The 21,391-nt window shown below is 37.1% G+C and overlaps 1 protein-coding gene across 2 annotated transcripts in view; it reads right to left on the bottom strand.

The window, feature by feature from the left end:
• kdr (kinase insert domain receptor (a type III receptor tyrosine kinase)) overlaps window positions 1-21,380 on the bottom strand; it is a 35,499-nt gene extending 14,119 nt beyond the window's left edge. For both annotated transcript variants that reach the window (XM_081379602.1, XM_081379603.1), the window contains exons 1-16: window positions 21,112-21,380; window positions 18,772-18,868; window positions 18,393-18,607; window positions 17,714-17,835; window positions 16,173-16,341; window positions 15,772-15,908; window positions 13,420-13,612; window positions 13,104-13,221; window positions 12,774-12,946; window positions 12,366-12,522; window positions 4,996-5,107; window positions 4,334-4,442; window positions 3,882-4,226; window positions 3,545-3,691; window positions 2,602-2,733; window positions 36-142 (exon numbers count right to left, since the gene is read on the bottom strand). In XM_081379602.1, the coding sequence (XP_081235728.1) occupies window positions 36-142; window positions 2,602-2,733; window positions 3,545-3,691; window positions 3,882-4,226; window positions 4,334-4,442; window positions 4,996-5,107; window positions 12,366-12,522; window positions 12,774-12,946; window positions 13,104-13,221; window positions 13,420-13,612; window positions 15,772-15,908; window positions 16,173-16,341; window positions 17,714-17,835; window positions 18,393-18,607; window positions 18,772-18,868; window positions 21,112-21,175 (2,397 nt within the window). In that variant the 5' untranslated portion in view covers window positions 21,176-21,380. The remainder of the gene's footprint in view (window positions 1-35; window positions 143-2,601; window positions 2,734-3,544; window positions 3,692-3,881; window positions 4,227-4,333; window positions 4,443-4,995; window positions 5,108-12,365; window positions 12,523-12,773; window positions 12,947-13,103; window positions 13,222-13,419; window positions 13,613-15,771; window positions 15,909-16,172; window positions 16,342-17,713; window positions 17,836-18,392; window positions 18,608-18,771; window positions 18,869-21,111) is intronic.
• Between the last annotated feature and the right edge of the window lie 11 nt (window positions 21,381-21,391).

The following is a 21,391-nucleotide window of genomic DNA, read 5'->3' as shown; positions in this document are numbered from 1 at the left end:
GAAAACAAGGAAAAGGGAAATTGATGGAATGTTACCCGCTTCCTGTTGCGGATGACAAAGACGATGAGGAGCCAGAGGAACATGGCGATGACAACGGCACCAATAGGCATGATCAATTCCACGTTCATATTATCTTCTGCACCTGTGGGATCACAAACAAAGATGACACACAAAGACATTTAAAAAAAAGATTTAACCAAAATAACCTAAATAGAATGATAAATAGAACGAACACCGATAGATAGAACTTTAGACGGACGGACTAGACTGACCCATCGACAGACAGACAGATATTTGAATAAATATTAATAGCGAATATATGACATGAATTGGCATATTTGTGTGCCGGTTTGATACTAATTGGGCAAAAAAATAATTAGAAAAATTGTATTTAACCAGATGATTTAACCAGATAAATATTTTATTTTGGAGAGAAACTGGAAAAATGCTTCTTAGTTTTATATTAAGAGCGAAGAAAGGCTGGAATTGCTTGGACAAACCTAGTTTACAGGAAATATTTGTATGCTGTTGGGCGTGTATGATGGCTCCAGGAGCAAAGAATGTGAATTGTTTGCTGACCTGATATTACATCCAATCAAAATAAGCCTGAGGAGCGAACAGCAACATGAAGCCAAAGTCCACCAGTACGAACCGATTCACGTTAGATAAAAAGTATCATGTTCTTTTCTATACTAGAACATGCAACTGGTCAATCAATCATTACATGTAGATTATTTAGTTTATTTCTCTCTCCCTTCCTCTCTTTTACTCTTTCTTTCTCCTTGTGGGAACGGTGCTGTTAGTGAATATGACTGCCGTCTGACAGTCGCATTTGCAGTGACAATGAGAAAGAGTGATGGCGAGAGAGTTGTCACGTACACATGGAGTATGTCTCTGTTATTTGTGTGCCTCTGTGCTCTCTGTCCTCTATGTGCGTGAGGCAAGAGACGGAACCATACCATACCGTGTGTTGAAGTGTATATATATACAATAGTCAACATTTGAAGTGGATCAAAAAAGTTCATCAAAGTTGTCCTAAGACATGTACAATTCATGTACAACTTTGATGAAAGGTTTTGATCGACTTCAAATGTTTACATATACATATATGTATATGAGAGAGAGAGAGAGAGAGAGAGGGAGAGGGAGAGAGAGAGAGAGAGAGAGAGAGAGAGAGAGAGAGAGAGAGAGAGAGAGAGAGAGAGAGAGAGAGAGAGAGAGAGGCGTCTCTCTCTTTTGTCTTCTGGGATTTTGCTTTGTTTTCTTTTAGCACTCCCTAAAGGATGTACACTAACAGAGCCCCCTTCCTGACAGACTAAAAAGAGAGCTATTTTTGCCACAGGGTCTTGATTGAAACAAAATCTCAATGAGGATAAAAGTCAGTGGGAGACTGAGCTTGCCTCACACCCATGACACGTCTCTGAACGTCTCCTCTTAAAATGGGATCTTTAATAGTTTGGCTACCTTCACACCTCCCTTCAAAACTGACAAACTACTATGAATCTCTACCTGCCATGTTTTGGTATAAGAAACATTTGCACTACCATTTAAAAGTTTGGGGGTCAATAATATATATATATATATATATATATATATATATATATATATATATATATATATATATATATATATATATATATATATATATATATATATATATATTAAGAAGTTAATACTTTTTTTTATCAAAATTGATCAAAAGTAACACTTGTAACGTTACAAAAGATTTCAATTTCAAATAAATGTTTTTTTTTTAACCTTTCAATTCATCAAAGAATCCCAAGGGGGGGAAATGTAGCACTGTTTCCATAAAAATATTAAGCAGCACAACTGTTTTCAACAATGATGATAATAATAAATGTTTATTGAGCAGCAAATCAGCATATTACAATGATTTCTGAAGGATCATGTGACATTGAAGACTGGAGTAATGATGCTGAAAATTCTGCTTTGCCATCACAGAAATAAATTACATTTTAAAATATGTTAAAATAGAAAACAGTTATTTTCATACTATTTAATATTACTGTTTTACTGTTTTTTTAGCAAATAAATGCAGCCTTAAGGACCATTTACATAGAACACGTTTTTGTGGTTAAAAACGCGAGTCGCAGTTCAGTGGAATGGGAAAAAAATGCACTCTTGAGACGTGTTTTTTAAAAGTTGAACCGTTTCTTAGAATGGTGTTTCATGCGTGAGATGCTACACAAGATGCAAGACACGGGCGCAATGGTCAAACGCATCTACATGCTTACATAGAAAAACAATGGAAAAGCAGCGCAGTGGAATGTAAAACTTTCTGTGTGAATGGATGTTTAGTGAGCATGAGAGACCTCTTGCAAAAACATTTAAAAAATCTTTTGAACAGTAGTGTATATGTGGCAAAAATTACTACCATTTATATATTTGTAAAGATAAAGACTAAATCATAATATCAAGATCTATTAGTGTTAGACATAGGGCACAGGGCAATTGTAATATTCCAAAAATAAATTATAATAAAATTCTGCACAACTTTACAGAAAAAATGTCCTAACTGCCCTATCTTCAAAAATAAAAAAATAAAATAAATCAAGCAGTGAGCTTTGTCTACAGACTCACCATCCACAGTGATATGAGCCTCGTCATAGTCACAGCCCAGCTGGTTACAGGCTGTACATATGTAAAGACCACTGTCCTCTTTTTTCACCCGTTGGATTGTCAAGACACGATTTGACCTCTTCAGAATCACACCTGACAACAGAAAAGCATGAAAAGTCACTAAAATAGTCACCCCTTAGAGACAGTTTCAGACGATAATTTTTTTTCTGTAAAGCACACATTAACACCAAACTGATTTTATGATGAGATTCAGTGTAACTTAACAATAAACGAATAATTGACTGTGGTCAAACTAAAACTGTATTTTAAATCAGATTTGCCTTCAACATGTGAAACAGATCTGAGAAGCAAACTAAATGATGGAATACACTACATGTATGAACAGATTTTAAAACTCTAAGGATCATACACTTATCGATTTTGTAAATGGTTACAGAGAAAAACTGGGCATCATACACTAAAAAAAGGCTGAAGATCACACTATCAGACTTTAAAGTCATCCCTAACACAGCGAACTCACACAGAAACATGCGCCTGAGTGTAAGGAGATGCATGACAAATGAAAACAATGTGTTTAAAATCCTAACAAAAGATCAAACATGTTTGATATCCTCCAACTGTATGGATTCATAGACTGAAGATTAAAAATAGTGTCTACCCATCATACAATACGTGATTTTCTGTGAAATCTCCGACTGTTCAAAATCTGCAGACTGGCTCTGGCCTTCGCCAACTAGTGTCGACTCATCCACAGTGTTATTTTAGTTTTTATTTATATGCATTATAATAGCACTGCAAATTGGGGCAAAAATTCTGTGTAGTGTATTCCAGCCTTAAGAGAATTGTCCAACTCTTCAGGACAATACTGAGGATATAGAGAGGGTAGTTTATTCTTACACCTAGCATTTTTTTTGTACATCTACAGATGTTTTATTTTGCGCACCTGATCCCTCCATGACGGTCTGGTTGTCTTTAGTCCAAACTACAGTAGGGGTTGGTGTGCCGGTCACCTCACACTCTAGAGTGGTAGAGTCACTCACATTCACTCTCTGGTTAGTCAGATTGGTCACAATTCTTGACATCTCAAGAGCTGCGGAAAGATATAAACTGATGCACATTCAAGCTTGCACATGATTTCTGCAATATATCCCATCTGAACAACCAAACTGAAGCAAGCAGGAATTAAATATAGTCCATTAAGTGTGTAATTTCATCACCGAACTAATTAAATTACACAAATAGTGACGTTTCCTGAACTCTATGTAAAGCTATCGACTAACCTCTGAGCTTGAGGTTGTGAAGCAAGCAGGTTCTCTCACTGGTGCGCACGTTTTCCACTTGGCAAGCGTACAGGCCTTGGTCCATCAAAGTGGCATTGGGTATGGGCAGGTCCAGCGTTGCATTGGTGCCCTGCAGGCCTGATATGGTGACATTGGGCTGGTGAAAAGGTAACAGGGTGAGGGTATCACAATGCACGGCCGCTGGAAGGGCATCGGGGTTGGCTACGTTTGTTACCCGAAACCAACGTAAGTTAGAGTACAGCAGTTGGTCGGCTACACAGCGAATTACCACGTCCTCTCCCTCAATAGGGCTGCTGGAGGGGAGCACGCTTAGGTTGAGGCAACCTGTGAAGATGACAAAAATAACGAAAAGTTCCTATTTTATCACTTCAATTGCAATAGGTTCAATTGGGATGTACAGTGGAGATTGTCTCTGGTTTGGAAGCACTCACGAGTTACTTGAAATACAATGACTCGCTCTTCTTCTCCCATCTTATTGGTGGCAAGGCACCTGTAGAGGGCATGATCAACTGCTTTCTGGATCTTCAATGAGCTGATGGTCTATGTGAGAACAGGCAGTGGATTATTTTAAAAATATAATTATAACCAGATTCACCAAGATTAACCACTAATTCAGTGGGGTCCAAAAGTCTCGGACCCCTTTTGCATTTTCATTAAAAATCTGAAAATTGATTAAAAACAATAATTTCATACATCATTTTGAAATGTCTTCGTATTTGGTTTGTCTTTATGCTTTGATGACAGCTGTACTCGAGCTGCGTAAACTCAACAAGTTTGAATAAAACCTGACGATCATGTTTTGCAGCATGATTTAAGTATTTCCAAAGAGCATATTGAGCTTCAACAGAAGCAAATACATCTGACTCTCTGTACAAAGCAGAATACATTTGCTTATTTGATTAGTGACCTAGAAATAGTGCATGGATCTTAAATATTTCCTTTAAATGTTTCCTTTACATCTTTTTTTCAGGTTTATTACCAGGTTTAAATTAGATTTTGAATCCCAGTCTCAGACATTACGAACCAACTGTATATAATTGACTTTCTTTGCACGTTCGAAGGCTGAGCTAAACACAGCACAGTACTGGTTTACCTTCAGAGAGCGTTCAATGACAGATGTGGGGCTGATGATGGGATTCTTCCCTGTGTTGTTTGATATCTCCCTCCACTTGTCACAGTTCACCACACTCTGGTCTGACTTTGGTCTGAGAGTAAAAGATAAAACATTAAAAGTTATTTATTATTTAGATTTTTTTTGTCACAACAATAATAATATACAATTATTAGGGCCCAAGCCCTGAAAGGGCGAAGGCCCTATTGTTTCCGTAAGGATTATTATTTTTTTTTTTTTCTTCATTATTTTTTTTTTTGCCTTTTTGCCACTTTTGGGGCCCTTAACATGCTCAAAAACTCTTGAAATTTTGCACACACGTCAGAACCTGCGGCCATCAGGGCCGGGCTGAAGCTGGTACTGGGGCGTGGCAGGGGGGCTCGACAGCCCCCCCTGGAATGGGGTCCGAAAACTTGGTCCATAAATCAAACACGCTTGCATGTAATAATATGAAACTCAGTACACATATAGATCTCATCGGGCCGAACAACTTTCGTGCTCTAAGTTTTACAAAAGCCCAACAGGAAGTCGGGTATTATACGTTGTTTGGAAAACGCATACAATGGAATGTGAAATACTCCTCCTAGGGATTTCATCCGATCGCCACCAAACTTGGTGAGAATAAAGTCAAGACATTGAGGATGAATTCTTGCGAACGGATTTTTGATATCTCGAACGGTTTGGCCGTGGCGAGGAAACGAATTTATGGCGAATAATGGGACACAGGAAGTGTGTTATAACTTCTGCATACATTAACTGATCTTGATGAAACTTCAGCAGTGTGTTCGTTGTAACAGGCCGATCACATGGATGTGACTATTGTGAGTCAAAGTTATAGCGCCACCAACTGGCAGCAGGAAGTGTGTCACTTTCAAAATGCTTTGAAGTCACCCTCTTAATTTTACCCGATTTGCTTCAAACTTTATGTGTATAATGTAAACACAGGGCAGATGTAGACCTGTGAAAGGATTATTGATATCTTAGATACTGTTGCCGTGGCAACGCATCAAGTTTTAATATTCTTTTCGGATGCGTTTGAGACTCTTAACATGCTTGAAATTGGATGAAACTCGACAGACACATAACACGTATTAGCCAGTAGACATGTGAAAAGTTTCAGAAACGGGCGTGGCAGGGGGGCTCAACAGCGCCCTCTTGAACAGGGTCTGAAAACTTGGTCCATATATCAAAAACGCTTGCATGAAGTAATATGAAACTCGGTACACATATAGATTTCGTCGGGCCGAACAACTTTCCTTCTGACAAGTTTCACGCCAGCCCAACAGGAAGTCAGCTATTATGGGTTGTTTGGAAAACGCTTGCTGTGGAATGTGATGTACTCCTCCTAGAGAATTCATTCAATCACCTCCAAACTCAGTCAGCATGAAGTAAAGACATTGAGGATGCTAAATTGCGGACGGATTTTTGATATCTTGAACGGTTTGGCCGTGGTGAGGAAACGAATTTATGGCGAGAAAAGAGAGACACGAAGTGTTATAACTTCTGCATACATCAACTGATCTTGATGAAACTTCAGCAGTGTGTTCGTGGTATGAGGCCGATCAGATGGATGTGACTATTGTGAGTCAAAGTTATAGCGCCACCAACTGGCAGCAGGAAGTGTGTCACTTTCAACATGCTTTTGACAAAAGTTAGTTTTAAATACAGTAAAAAAAAAAAAAATTTATATTGTTCTCATCAAGCCGGACAACTTTCTAATTTACATTCATTAGCTCAGAGCAAAAGGAAGTCAGATATTTTGGTCTGAATGTGGATTTTTTTGCAAAATCAGCCTATGAATTTTTAGCCACTCCTCTTAAACTATTTATTTTATTCCCACCAAACTTTTTCAACATGATGAAAATACATTAAATATGCTAAATTGTGAACGGATTATAAATATCTCAAACGGTTTTGCTATGGCGAGGGATTAAAGTAATGTCCAAAAAGGAAAAACTAAAAGCCTCAAATTTTCTAAAAATGTAATTATATACCATTTATTTCTATATAAAAGTATACAAACATCACAACTAAACATTTTATTCTTTTTTTTCAATTTAAGAATGAATTTTAAGTTTAAAAACTGCCAGAATGGTTGTTTAGTCTAAACAATACATAAATAAAGTCAAACATAGTGCTATACTGCCCTCTTGTGTTCAAAATCAGGTAGGCCTATTATATCTATATATAAATATACTAGGTATGTGATGGTTAGAATATTTTACCACCGGTTAACTGACGTGTGACACCGCTGGGGGCTTTTTAATCGCTAACTTAAAAACTAAAGTAAAATATGTTCGTCCGCACTGACATTTATATTGGTTGAGCGAGCGTTTCAAATGAATTCCTATGGAAGTAGGAATTAACTGAAAAACGTTCACTCTGTTCTGCTCGTTCCTCGCCGTGGACGTGCACCGTTATGAATGCCCGTGCAGCCATGAGCATTTTAGTTTCATTTTAAAATTAGCGCCTTTCGGGGGGTGGATTGCTTGAAATTATTTTACAAAAGCACAATTTTGTGTTTTATTGCAACTGTACACAAATATAAGTTAACACTTTGCAGTTTGAATGTCGTCCTGTATAATGATGGAGTATGTTTTTATGCGTCTACTGTTCAATCGCGCCCACGCCACACACACACACACACGGTTTACTATCTTTGTGGGTACTCTCCATGGACTTAATGGTTTTTATACTGTACAAACTGTATATTCTATCTCCTCACACTAACCCTACCCCTAAACCTACCTATCCCATAAAACTTTCTGCATTTTTACATTTCCAAAAAAACTCATTCTGTATGATTTATAATCTTGTTTACCCATGGGGACCTCTATTTAGGTCCCCACTGTGACACGAGTCCCCATGAGTCTGTGTGCATTCAGGTTAAAGTCCCCACCGGGATAGAAAAACATGAACACACACACACACACACACACACACACACACACACACACACACACACACACTCCAGCATTACAATCTTGACATCGCAGCCTGTTCATTATAGCCTTAATAAAATATAATAATAAAATAGTCAACCTAACATATAAAAATTGTTCTGCTCGTTCCTCGCCGTGGACGTGCACCGTTATGAATGCCCGTGCAGCCATGAGCATTTTAGTTTCATTTTAAAATTAGCGCCTTTCGGGGGGTGGATTGCTTGAAATTATTTTACAAAAGCACAATTTTGTGTTTTATTGCAACTGTACACAAATATAAGTTAACACTTTGCAGTCTGAATGTCGTCCTGTATAATGATGGAGTATGTTTTTATGTGTCTACTGTTCAATCGCGCCCACGCCACACACACACACACACACACACACACACGGTTTACTATCTTTGTGGGTACTCTCCATGGACTTAATGGTTTTTATACTGTACAAACTGTATATTCTATCTCCTCACACTAACCCTACCCCTAAACCTACCTATCCCATAAAACTTTCTGCATTTTTACATTTCCAAAAAAACTCATTCTGTATGATTTATAATCTTGTTTACCCATGGGGACCTCTATTTAGGTCCCCACTGTGACACGAGTCCCCATGAGTCTGTGTGCATTCAGGTTAAAGTCCCCACCGGGATAGAAAAACATGAACACACAAACACACACACACACACTCCAGCATTACAATCTTGACATCGCAGCCTGTTCATTATAGCCTTAATAAAATATAATAATAAAATAGTCAACCTAACATATAAAAATTACACTGCTCTAAATAGTCAGTAGTACAATTCGTACATTCACAGTAAGCACCCCTCGCTCCACTGTGATGTTTCCAAGCAAATTTTTGCGCATGTGAAGAGGATGATTTTTTCCATCAATATTGGAACACGAGTGAAGAACAAAGCCTATAATAAAGAATAGTTTAGCATCCAAATACATCGCAAATGTTGAAACATTTTGATTCTGATGAGAGGGTTACGTGAGCCCAACACTGCTTACTTTCATTTTTACTTTTACATTAAATTTAAAGGATTTGTTGTGGAATATTTTGAGTGTATCATAAAATCTGAATAAAAAAATAATAATAATAATAATAAAAAAAAATGAATGAATGAATGAATAAATAAATAAATATATATATGTATGTATATATATATATATATATATATATATATATATATATATATATATATATATATATAGCTGCAAGCAGCGATAAAGGGCCAAAGCCGGCGGCACCGCCACCCTAAAGGCACCGGGGTTGCGGTGCCACCGGCTTGGGCCCGTAATCGCTGCTCGCAGCTATATTTATTATTATATTTTGAAATACTTTGTAAATGTTCATGTTTTCCAGGTCTGCAAAACACATTTAAAATATTGCACATTATTGAATAGTGTAGTATCAATATTGTTGGCTCTGTGAAGAATTGCTTAATGGTCTTCTAATGTAAGTCACTTTGGATAAAATGATCTCTTAAATGCATAAATGTAAATACTACCATTCAAAAGTTTTGGGGTCACTAAGATTTAAAAAAAAATTATTCAGCAAGGATGCATTACATTTATCAAAAGTGACAATAAAGACTTTTTATTCATTAAAGGATTCTGAAAAAAAAAATGTATGACCACTTCCACAAAAAAAAGTGTAATAAAATAAATAAATGTTACAATACAAAAACTTATAATTATGGAAAAACGAGCATTTTATATTAACATTTTACAATTGAGGATCCATATCTCAAAAGAGAAAACAAAAAATAAACATCTATTTATCTACACATCTCCAGCAGGAACAGGAAAAACGGGAAAACATTCAACTGGATCCTAAACAACAATGCATCTATTATTAACGGTCTAAATTTAGACCATCCCATAACTGTTCTCAGATCTACTGTACAGTAATTCCACTTCTGCCACACATATTTATGATGAGCAATAGGAATATTATATGCCATGTCAATAAACAGACTTCGGCTTTAGACTTGGGTTTGACATCAGCACCTCATGTAGGTTAGCCATGGAAGATGAGAGGAAAAAGGAAAAAAAGAGATGGGGGGGGGGATCTGGTAAATAAGTACTTACAGTAAATAAGTACTGAGAAATATTAATTAACTACATGTACTTACTACAGCATTACAGTTAGGGTTGTAGTAACATGTAACAATGTCACCTTAAAAGAAAGTGTTGCCAAAAAGAAACACAAAAATAGGTCACATAAAAGCTGCAATGAAAGATGGTTTAACTCTTGTTTGTAGGATACAGTGACAGACATTGTGCTATTTTCATGTCTGATCAAGGACACAGGTTTTGAATGTGTCTGCTTTTAGAACAACAGGAAGCTGTGATGAGGACTACGGAAGTAGGTGAGGCTGCAATCTGAAGATAAGGCTCGTGTAATGCCTGGCCCTGAACACTCATTGCATGATCACAACATCCTTGGAAGTGATGTTCTGTGTATTCAGGCTGCCAATCAAAGTCACAAGTCAACCAAAACTCACAGTAGCTGATTTCTAAGTCCTCTCTTTTTGGCCCAATCACAACAGTTGTTTCCGGATGAATGCCCAATTAGAACACATCATGATGAATGGATTGCACTGAACACCAGGGACAAATATGCTAGCACTGTTCATATATGTCTTCTATTGGAATTAATAGATAATCCAACCACACAAATATGTCAAAGCACTGAGCAAATCAGCACCTGCAAACATTTTTATTCAGTGCATATTTTGTCAGCAAAAACAATGACTAACGATATTGTCATCAACCTAAACAAGGTAAATGACTTTCCCATACAAATACACACTCTAAAAAATGCTGGGTTGTTTTAATCCAATTTTGGGTCAAATATGGACTAACCCAAACATTGGGTTAAAAATGCAATTTAAAAATTTAACACAACGCCTGGGTTTGTCCATTTTTAAATTGCATTTTTAACCCAATGTTGGGTTAGTCCATATTTGACCCAAAATTGGGTTAAAACAACCCAGCATTTTTTAGAGTGCAGGAAGAAACTTTTAATTTCTAGCTTTCTTTCTAGCTTTTTTTCTGAATGACAGGTTTTGCTACAGGTAAATGTTTTTTGGGGCCATGGAAATTCAGTTTTTGTTGAGATCTACGTGTTTCAGCATTTGGATTGCATTTCATCAAGGAAAGTACAAATGAGGAATATCACAAACAATTTGGCATTCAAGATAATATTAGATTATATTAGATATTATAATATAATACAATGTGATTAAAGATGAAATGAGCACTTTGCATTGAAGCAAAAAATAATATGTTGGTAAAACTTATTTTTAAAAATTACATCCACTGTAAAATGTGATGTGATGTGTAACTGATATCTTAGGGATAATTTTTTACATACTTTATAACCTTAAAATAACTTTGGTAACACTTTATAATAATGGTCCGTCAATAATAAGTAACTATGCAGGAATGAATGAAGGACTAATGAGTAGTTCTACATTAACACTTCAACTACTACTATTAACTAATAAAGAAAAAAGCTTAACTAATCAGTAAGTAATATAAAATTTAGGAGATTATTCCTTATTAGGTAATCAATAATAACTTAATGAGATTAGCTTCATTAATAACTATTAACTAACTGACAAATTATAAAAAACATTATCGTGTGTCTGAGACGTTCAGTCATCATTTTTACTATGAAAATATTCATAAAATACATCACCATTTATCAAGTGTTACCTAGTCACTATACAGGAACTACTAGTGATCTGGACCATTATTTTAAAGTGAAAAACATGTTTCACTTTAAAATAATGGTCCAGATCACAAGAAGTCCTTGAAGAGGGACTAGGTAACACTTGAGTAAGTAGTGATGAATTTTGACCACGTTGAAGGTAAAAAAAAAAAAAATTGCTAACGTCTCAGACACGATAATGTTGTGATTAGTAATTAATTAGTAATTCTTTATAAGTTGTCATAATTACTTATTAGTTCTTAATGATGCCAATCTCATTCAGTAATTATTGATTACCTAATAAGGAACTATCTTAGTCCTAAATTCGATATTACTTACTAATTAGTTAATATTGTTTCCATATTAGTTAATAGTAGTAGCTGAGGTGTTAATGTAGAACTACTCATTAGTCCTTCATTACTTCCTGCATAGTTACTTATTAATGACGGACCATTATTATAAAGTGTTACCATAACTTTCATTTGTCTAACCTAATTTAGTCATGTTAATTGAGTTATATTCAGTAATATTTTGACCAGTTAATTTAGATGTTACCACATGAAGCAGATTTATCTAACATTATCTGACAAAACTTTTTTTGACAGTCTAAATTCTTAGCTGTATTATAAAGGTTACATTTGAATCAAAACAAGAAGACAGCATCAAATCATGTGGCATATGACTTACTGAAATCTGTTTGGGCAGTCCTCTCTGGGCATCCACTGCCATTTTATTGTGACAGGGCTGGATCCTCCGCTAACAGTGCATCTGAGTGTAGGACTACTGCCGTACATATGGACATCACGATCCAGCGGCACTTCCTTCTCGAAGATCTTAGGGTGAACTGAACATATAAACCCACAAGTTAGTCAAGTCGAGAAGAGAAGAGAAGAGAAGAGAAGAGAAGAGAAGAGAAGAGAAGAGAAGAGAAGAGAAGAGAAGAGAAGAGAAGAGAAGAGAAGAGAAGAGAAGAGAAGAGAAGAGAAGAGAAGAGAAGAGAAGAGAAGAGAAGAGAAGAGAAGAGAAGAGAAGAGAAGAGAAGAGAAGAGAAGAGAAGAGAAGAGAAGAGAAGAGAAGAGAAGAGATGTTCATTACCATGAACCAATAGTTGAAATGTTCTTTTCTGCTCCTCCTTGGTAATCTTATTTGTTAAGACAACAGTATAATTCCCAGCATCCTTCTCTGTAACACCATATATAGTGAGAGATCCTCTGTTAGGCTTCATCCTGTACTCATCCTTCCACACTATCAGCTGATCATTCTTATACCTGGATGGTCAAGAGCGAAAGAAAGCTTAATGCAAGTTCAGTCTGACTAGCACAGACAGTTCTAATCTATTCTTTATAGGCACTATGTATATATATAGAGTACACACACACACACACACACACACACGTACATACACACAAGTAACACTCCACTTACCACTTGACAGAAGGCTCTGGATAAGCATAATATTTAACCAAGATTTTTGCCTCTTCCTGGCCAGCATGTGCGTCCACAGTCTGCAACAACTGATCACTGAGCGCTATAAATGGTTTCTCTGAAATATCAATCGATATGTTAGAGCAAATGCTATTAAAACATTGTATTTTGTATTATTCGTATTGTAAAACATATGGTCTTTATGCAACCATATGCCAGCAACTTATAACTGGCCTTGGTGTGCCAGCAACACTGATGTTTGAAATTATATAATGCTTTTTTTTGTTGCTAAGTGGTTATTCCTAAAAGTACATACCATAGACGATGAGGGATGCTCGGGCAATCTTTGGCTTCTGACCACTAGAGGCTGTACATATATACTCTCCTGTGTCATTTATGGTCACATTCTCTACAATGAGCGTATTGGACAGTTCTAAGGAGTTCCACAGCTTCTTCTTGTAGGACCTGGTCTCATAGCGTGACTTTGGCATTGAGCTGTTGACACTTCTCTGCAGGAGGTGAGAGAGATGACTTAAATCCACCAGAGAAATGCATGATGTTATTTATGAAACTGCATTTCAACAAAATCAGCTGAACTGGTCTGGGCTGGATGGATTTGAACTGAATTGAGTTTATGCTTCAAGTGTCTTCAGTAAAACATACATGTCAGCATAACTAAGTAGTAGGGGTTGAGTCAAACAAAAGTCAACATTTATGTAGTCTCAGCCTCAGACGTCACGCCCACGGAACGTTGGCTAAACGTCTGATGCATATGGTACACTTAACTGGAAACACTTCAGGAATGTCGAAGTCGTCATCTGATTGGTTGAATTTTATCGGATTTCCGGGGGGCGCGAGTGTCGCGTTTATTTTCGGTCAGCCGGGAAACAAAGCGCAGACGTGTGATTGCGGAAGAAAAACTGTTGTGTTTACATGAGTGACAATGAGCATTTATCAAGATCAGCTAAACGTAGTATACGTGCACGAACAGATCAATGACTTACTGCTTGTTTTCTTCTCCTTCTTTGATTTTCTATGCTGACTGACTTGTTGCACGCCGGTCTGTTGTTGTGGGGACATTTCCACGCCCCGAAACGTGACGCTGAACGAAACGAACTGTCAAACGGCCTTATGGGCGGGCCTTGGCCAAAGAAAGCTGCTATGAATTCCAGACCTTCAGCCGTCAGTCTGGAGGTCTGGCTACGCGAGACTAACATTTATGTGATAAAAATCGAGTTAACGTCGTCTAGTCTTTTATCACAGCATTAGTGAGAGAACTATTGTGTTTGAATTAAATCTACCTGGCAGCGTTTCTACTAATAGTGAAGCTGTGGGTTTTAGTTACTAAGAAATATATGCTATTTTACTGATAAATCACAGTGTTGACAATACATTTCTCCGCTACTGAATGTTTCCGTGTGCACACGCTGGGTGTTACAAAGCTTCAGCGCATTAGTTTAAAATGGTGATTAAATTCACCTGATCAATTTTGAGCATCCAGGTGTATAATCAAACATGTCTTGTGGAGCGCTCTCGGAGTATGCATTTATTTGTCATTTTAACTGTTGGAAACGGAGCATTAAAGTGGACTTCAAATATTTCTTATTCTGATGCGCCGGCCCTCTATAGGCCACGATCAGCAACTAGAGTCGACTTAAAGTCGACTAGTCTGTGTAACCCCTACTAAGTAGCCAGATATTAGGCGCGTTTCCATTACAGATTTGCGCAAAACTTTTGCGATTTTTTCTAAATGTCGACAAAAAACTATTTTGAAATGACGGCGTTTCCATTAACCGATGTTATGTGACTAAAACTTTATTTTTTCCTCTCGCTAAGTAAAATCATTGATAAGTAATGATAATGATATTAATGATAAGTAAAATCATTCCAAAAACCATGGCAACGGACGTTGGTAGGTTTCCCAGCCACTGCACTATCCATTATTATTAATCAAAGGAGATGTATGTGTATTTTCAAAGCATTAATGGTAAGGAACGACCCTTATTATACTTGTGAGCGGCACATATGAGGTGTTTCTGAGTGTTTCTCCCTCATATCTGCTTCGAGGTCTTGATGGTGGCATTTATTTGAGGTTTAGAATCCATTATTCCTGTAATTCTTTTGTCTTTTATGAATTTAATAAAGAACTCTGTCTCGTATTCTGTCCAAACACACCGCGTCATCTACGTCAGGTGACATGCAAATGCCCAAAAACTGTTTCCATTGCATTTTTGAGAAATATTTCTTTTTCGAATTGCCTGAAAAACCACCTCATGCGAGCGTAAAAACGTTTTTGCGATAAATGCGAGTTTTTGCTAAATTGATGTGTTACCATTGGGCGTATTTTCAATTCGCAATTTCAATTTGCGCAATTTGAACGGTAATGGAAATGCGGCTATTGACAGTCACACAGAAGATTGGCTGATGATACATTTTAAAAGATGTTTTTGGTCAATACAAGTCAATACAGACATAGCAGAAATTTTTGTTTAGACTGTTTCTGGCTGTTTTTCCATCGCCGGACATTGTGAAACTTAAGTAGAGAACAGGAAGGGGACAAGTAAAAAAACAGGGGCTGGTCTAGCTCTTTTTTTTTTTTATCATGATTATGCCACAAATGGTGCCGACTGAGGTTAACTTGTATTGAACATTTCTCTAAGTCACTGACCTTCTCATGTGGGAAGGTCCACTGAAAGTCGATTCCCACATTGAGCTCAGTGTGAGCAGTGCAGTTCAACATTAGCCTCTCCCCTACCGTCAGCCTCTCATGAGCTGGACTCAGGGTGAGGTCATGGATCTTGTATCCTGCGGAAGAGGGAAGGGGTGTAAGGGACGTGCCGGGTGGAGCATTGTTCTCTTGAGACCAGGGCAGCTGATCTCACACCAGACTGTTCAACAGTCTCAACAAATGATTCTGAAACATGCAATCTCGCCTCCACAAAAACAAAAGTTTGATCAATTTCTGACATGCTAGCAAAACTGAAATAAATGATAGGTTAGATGTACAAGCCTCATGCTGTACTTCAAGCAACATTCACCTGCCCAAATGAACTTTTTTTTTTTGCTTACCTACAACAGCCATAATGTAAGGTGAGGACTGATAGGTCTCGTTTCGAATAATGGTTTGGCAGTAGACCACGCCAGCATAGCTGACCTCATGACTAGGCAGGATAAAACCCTTCTTGCTATCCCAGATGACCTCTATCCCATCAGTGGTCAGTTCTTTTACTGGATACTTCTGTTGGGCAGACACCACAAACATTCTTCACATCATATCACCGGCAGCGAATCACACAACACAGGGATCTTGATGAGTAAGCACTAAATATTTTATAGTCATACATTTCATATATATATATGGATCTGAAGTCAACAGAAAAGACCTACAGTATACATATAGCTACACTTAAATCATTTTGAAAAAGAAAACAAAAAACCTCCCATAAAAAGCCATTTTCACAATGTTCACTACTGTTCAAAAGTTTGGGGTCAGTAAGATTCTTTTTTAAGGAAAAAAGTACTTTTATTCTAGCCTGGCAAGCCAGACCTACATCAAGATGTTATGTCTGGCCATTCACCATAGACACGGCTCAATCCGAGGGGTGGGATAAACGGCTGTCTTTCAAATTCACTCTGCACGCAATAGGACAGCGCTTCAACCAACCAGAGCGTTTTCCCAACAGCGGAGCTAACGTTAGTTGATAGATTCAACTTTTGAATCTGGCTGGCAAAACTACGAACACATCTTCCTTTTTTAAGAATGACTTAAGTGCCGTTCTTTGCTCTTTTCTCAAAGAAAAAACTTTACTCCAAGTCCTCCAGAGTCGCGGCCAAAGCCGATTCGAAAGACTGTTCGCCAGCAGCAGCCATTCTTTGTTTTCAAGTAGCAGGGAACCGTCGCAACTCTGTCGTCATTATGTTAAGCCCGCCCCACCTCCTCTATACACGATGTGATTGGCCTGACCCAATTTAGGTTTTTACAGCTCCGAAAGTCAACGGAGAGTTGCTAGACTACCCTGGCTTCAGTAAGGACGCAAAACCTTGGCACCGTTGCATCATGGTTTCCACAAACATATTAAGCAGCACAACAGTTTTCAACATTGATTATAATTGAGTTTCTTGAGCAGCAAATCAGCATATTAGAATGATTCCTGAAGGATCATGTGACACTGAAGACTAGAGTAATGATTCTAATTCAGCTTTGCCATCACAGGAATAAATTACATTTTAAAATTTATTAAAATAGAAAACAGTTATTTTAAATTGTATTATTATTTCACAATATTACTGCTTATTGTATCAAATAAATGCAGCCTTGCAGCATAAGAGACTTCTTTCAAAAACATTAAAACATCTTACAGAACCCAAACTTGTGAACAATAATGTAGTTTGTGTGATATGGATGATCTTTGCTGAACTCACTCAAAGTTATGTACACAACATAACAACATCTAAATGGTTTTTAAGTTTTTAACAAATATTATTTAACATTACTGAATCATCCTAAATACATTAAATTACACCGACAAAACAAAATCTAGGGTTATATCAAATGGAAAGAGCTCCCCACTTTTTTACAGTGTAGGGTATGTGTGTGTTGAAATACTCACTGTATACAGTGTGACATTTAGGTTCTCCACAGAGACCAGACAGGGAATGACCACTTGTTCTCCCTCCCGAATGAACACCACATCAATATCTTGAGCCATTCGGACAAATGGCGTCCGATAATCTAAAAACATAGGCATGTCTGGTATTTATACTTAACCAACAACCAGATATTTACAAACCACACGCAGAAAAGATGAAGTTGCCATAATCTAGTATAATTTGACATATCTCTATACTAAATACACTCTTTTGATAGTATAAGAGATATGACACTACTAACAAACAGTTATGAAACCTGATTATCATATGTGAATAGGTATGAAATGCAGTGCAAGTTCGCACACAACCACAGTTACACTAACCAACACTTAAAAACAAGCAACTTAAAACAAACCAATTCCTATATATTTTGTCTGTCTGGACAAACAGTTTACAGGTCAAAAGGGGAAGTAAAATGTGGTGGTGCCACTAGAGTGAAAAGGTTATGAAGAATGAGGAGGTCAGAAGGTTATCCTGAAAACAACAAAGGAAGTATGCGTTGAACACATTTTTGTAACATTCCCACTTTCTCTCCCATTCTCTCTGGAAGACAGTGTGAGAGAGAGTGGGAACACTGTGAAAAATGTGCTCATCTTTTGTTGAAAATTTGTCCAACGAGATTACACACGAAAATCATACCTTGTATGAAGACATATACAGCTACAGAAGTCTTCCCATCTTCTATAGGCAGGCTTTTATAGAAGCAGCGGTACTCTCCCGTCTCATTGGCTACTGCTTTGGATAGCGTTAAAGTGCTACAGAATAGTCCATCGCCACTACAGTCTGATGTGGTGAGCCGGCTTTCAGAACGGGATCGGTTGTGAGGTGTAGACCACTCCAGGATCTGCCGCCCCCTGTGTAAGAGGTAGAAAAGACTATTGTCAGAAATGTATTCTAACAAAAATGACATTCTTTACTTTTTGTTTTTACCATCAAATATCAAATAGTTAACAAAAGTTTCCCAGCTTATGAGAAAAAAGTACAGACAGAACTGCTCTTCTCCAGAAGCAACGCTTACCTGCACGTGATCTCCAGTGTATTTGAAGCATTGATTTTGAGAGTTTTCTCAGTGACGTTTAAGGTTGGAGGATCCGGCTCAAACTTGAGCTCTATCGCTACAAGAAAAAGAAAAAATACATCCAGAATGCTTTGTTTAAGAATAAGCTGCTGATAATCACATGCATATACTCGCGTACAATTAAAATCACTGGGTGATTTAAATCAGGACTTTAGTGAATAAGATATTCATTTACTCTTACACTGACTGGTCTAATTTATTACTAATGCAAATAACTTTAGTTTGGATGAAATGTTTTTTTACTCATGAAAAATATACGAAGTGCAATAAAGAAACAAATTTTACCAGATTTCTGCTGTTTATCTTATTTTATTTTATTAAACCAACTTAAACCAAGAAAGACACAAAACATCCAGTGTAAATTTTAATCTAGACAACATATAACAATATTTCACATTAAAACTAAACACTGGACACTAGGACCGCCATCCTCAGAGCAATAAACCACTGAGAATATGGCTATAATACATCACATTAACATCAAGACTAAATAAACTTTAAGAGGAGCACAACATGCACCCTTCCTAGGATCTCCCTAGTGCTTTTAACATGGTTAATATTAATCCCAGAACAATTTAGTTTATTAACAAACTTAATCTCCATCTTCATCTAAAAGCGACTCCCTTTTCTCTTTTTATCTTTATGCTTGTAACACACATAAAGTGACTGTGTGAGCCATTTTGACAGCTTTAGCTCGACCATCAGGCTAAATCTGCAGCTTCATTATCAACAAACCACAAAAAATATATGTCTGAAAAAAGTGCAGTCAAAGAATAAATTGTGCTGGTCAGCCACTCAAACTAACAGTCAAACCACGGCTTGTCTCTGTGCATAAGCATGGATTCACATAGTCAATCAGGAGAGCACAAGAGCGGTGAGGACCATGAATGCCTGTCCGTTGCTTGGCCTGGTTTTACATTGGATATACAGTAAGGGATGTAGACGTGTAGAACAGCACAGAATGGCATAGAGCAGTGTGATGTGGGACCCTGGGATATTTTTCCACTGGAGCTGCAAGTGCAGCACAGAGGCCTGGATGTGTCAAAACAGGAAGCCTGGGCAGATGGGCCGGGGCCAGGCTAAATGGCCCCACGCACCAAAACCTGAGGTGGGATTCCTGCTCCAGAGGAACTAGAACTGGGAACACACACTCTTATGGACACACACAATCATGCTAAAATACATGCACTCCATGGAGACTTACTTATTCAACTGTTTGTTTTAACATCAAATGGCCAGACACTGAAAACATTCGAAACAACAATGGCGGCAAAGGCTTAATTGTATCTGATGAATAAGAGTGAACTGAAGGAATTACAAGATAAGGGCAAGAAAGAATAGGAAGTTTTATTTTTAACTTTTCTAAAAGCAAAAATCTCTCACTAGATCTCATAAAAAAATATATATAAAAAAAACATATTATAAGGGCTACTGAAACAACTCTGTTACTATTTTACATTTATTTTTTGTTACATAGCCTAATATTAGCTCCTAAATCTGGGGTATAGATTTAAGCTCCGGCTCTTTACTTAAAAAAGCAACAATACAGCAACAATGTTTCAAGTACTGCATAAGTAATTCATAATACATGTACTGACAATAACATTGATTAAATTATGTAAAGCCACATGATGACTTACATTTTACCTAAACTGACTTCTACAACTGTAACCAATAGGCAGAGCACATATGTTACCCAAACAAACACAAAACACCATTCGAAAAACACAACACTAAAATAAAGCTATAACTAAACAACATAAAGGCAACATAAAACTGTATATAACCTATTAGAATAATAAAACAAATGTTAAAATTTGTTAATGGAATTCTGTGGATGCTTATTCCCATAATTTTATCTGTCGCAAATATTTTTTGAATAGTTAAAAAATAGCATATAGCCTATGAATTACCTTTTTTTTAATAAATAAAAAGTATGAATCACTTTACAATTTAGGCCTATAGAAGGAGCATTTAATTTTTTTTAGTAGGCTATTCTAAAAATATCTACTATTTACTACAGATACAATTACGGGGGAAAATGATAAAAATCATAGCTACAGTTGTTTCAAATCAACAACAGGTGTAGGCCTACACTTAACATTTTAATACGAGATTTTATGATGCATAATTATGCCTATACTATAGCCTACATGAGCTGAAACTCAGCAACTGCAAACAGTGCGTTCAATTGCCAATTAACAATGAGTTGAATGTAATGGTGAGAAAGGTAATGATGACGTGAGCATTTGTGTATTTAATTAGATGTTTATGTCATACCTATAACCAAGTTGATGGTTAAGAGGATGTCGACGAGAGAAAGCACATAAGATGTCTTTGCCATCGCCCGACAGAAACGCTGGAACGTCCCGGCATGAAACCAAAATTCAGACTCCTTAACTCCTCATCACGATTATACGACACAGTTGTGCACTTTAAGATAGGTTTTTAAAATCCTTAAAGGAAAAGAAATCCTTGTGCTGTTCTGAGTTTTCCCCCTGATTGAGACCTGTTGCGCGCTCACTGATGGGTTCGTGCGCTAGATGTGCGCGTGACTAAA

This window comes from Scardinius erythrophthalmus, assembly GCF_964197995.2.
Source record: "Scardinius erythrophthalmus genome assembly, chromosome: 11".
In the NCBI taxonomy this organism is placed as follows: Eukaryota; Metazoa; Chordata; class Actinopteri; order Cypriniformes; family Leuciscidae; genus Scardinius; species Scardinius erythrophthalmus.
Note: the sequence above shows the minus strand (reverse complement) of the source record. Positions and strands in the feature narration are given on the sequence as shown.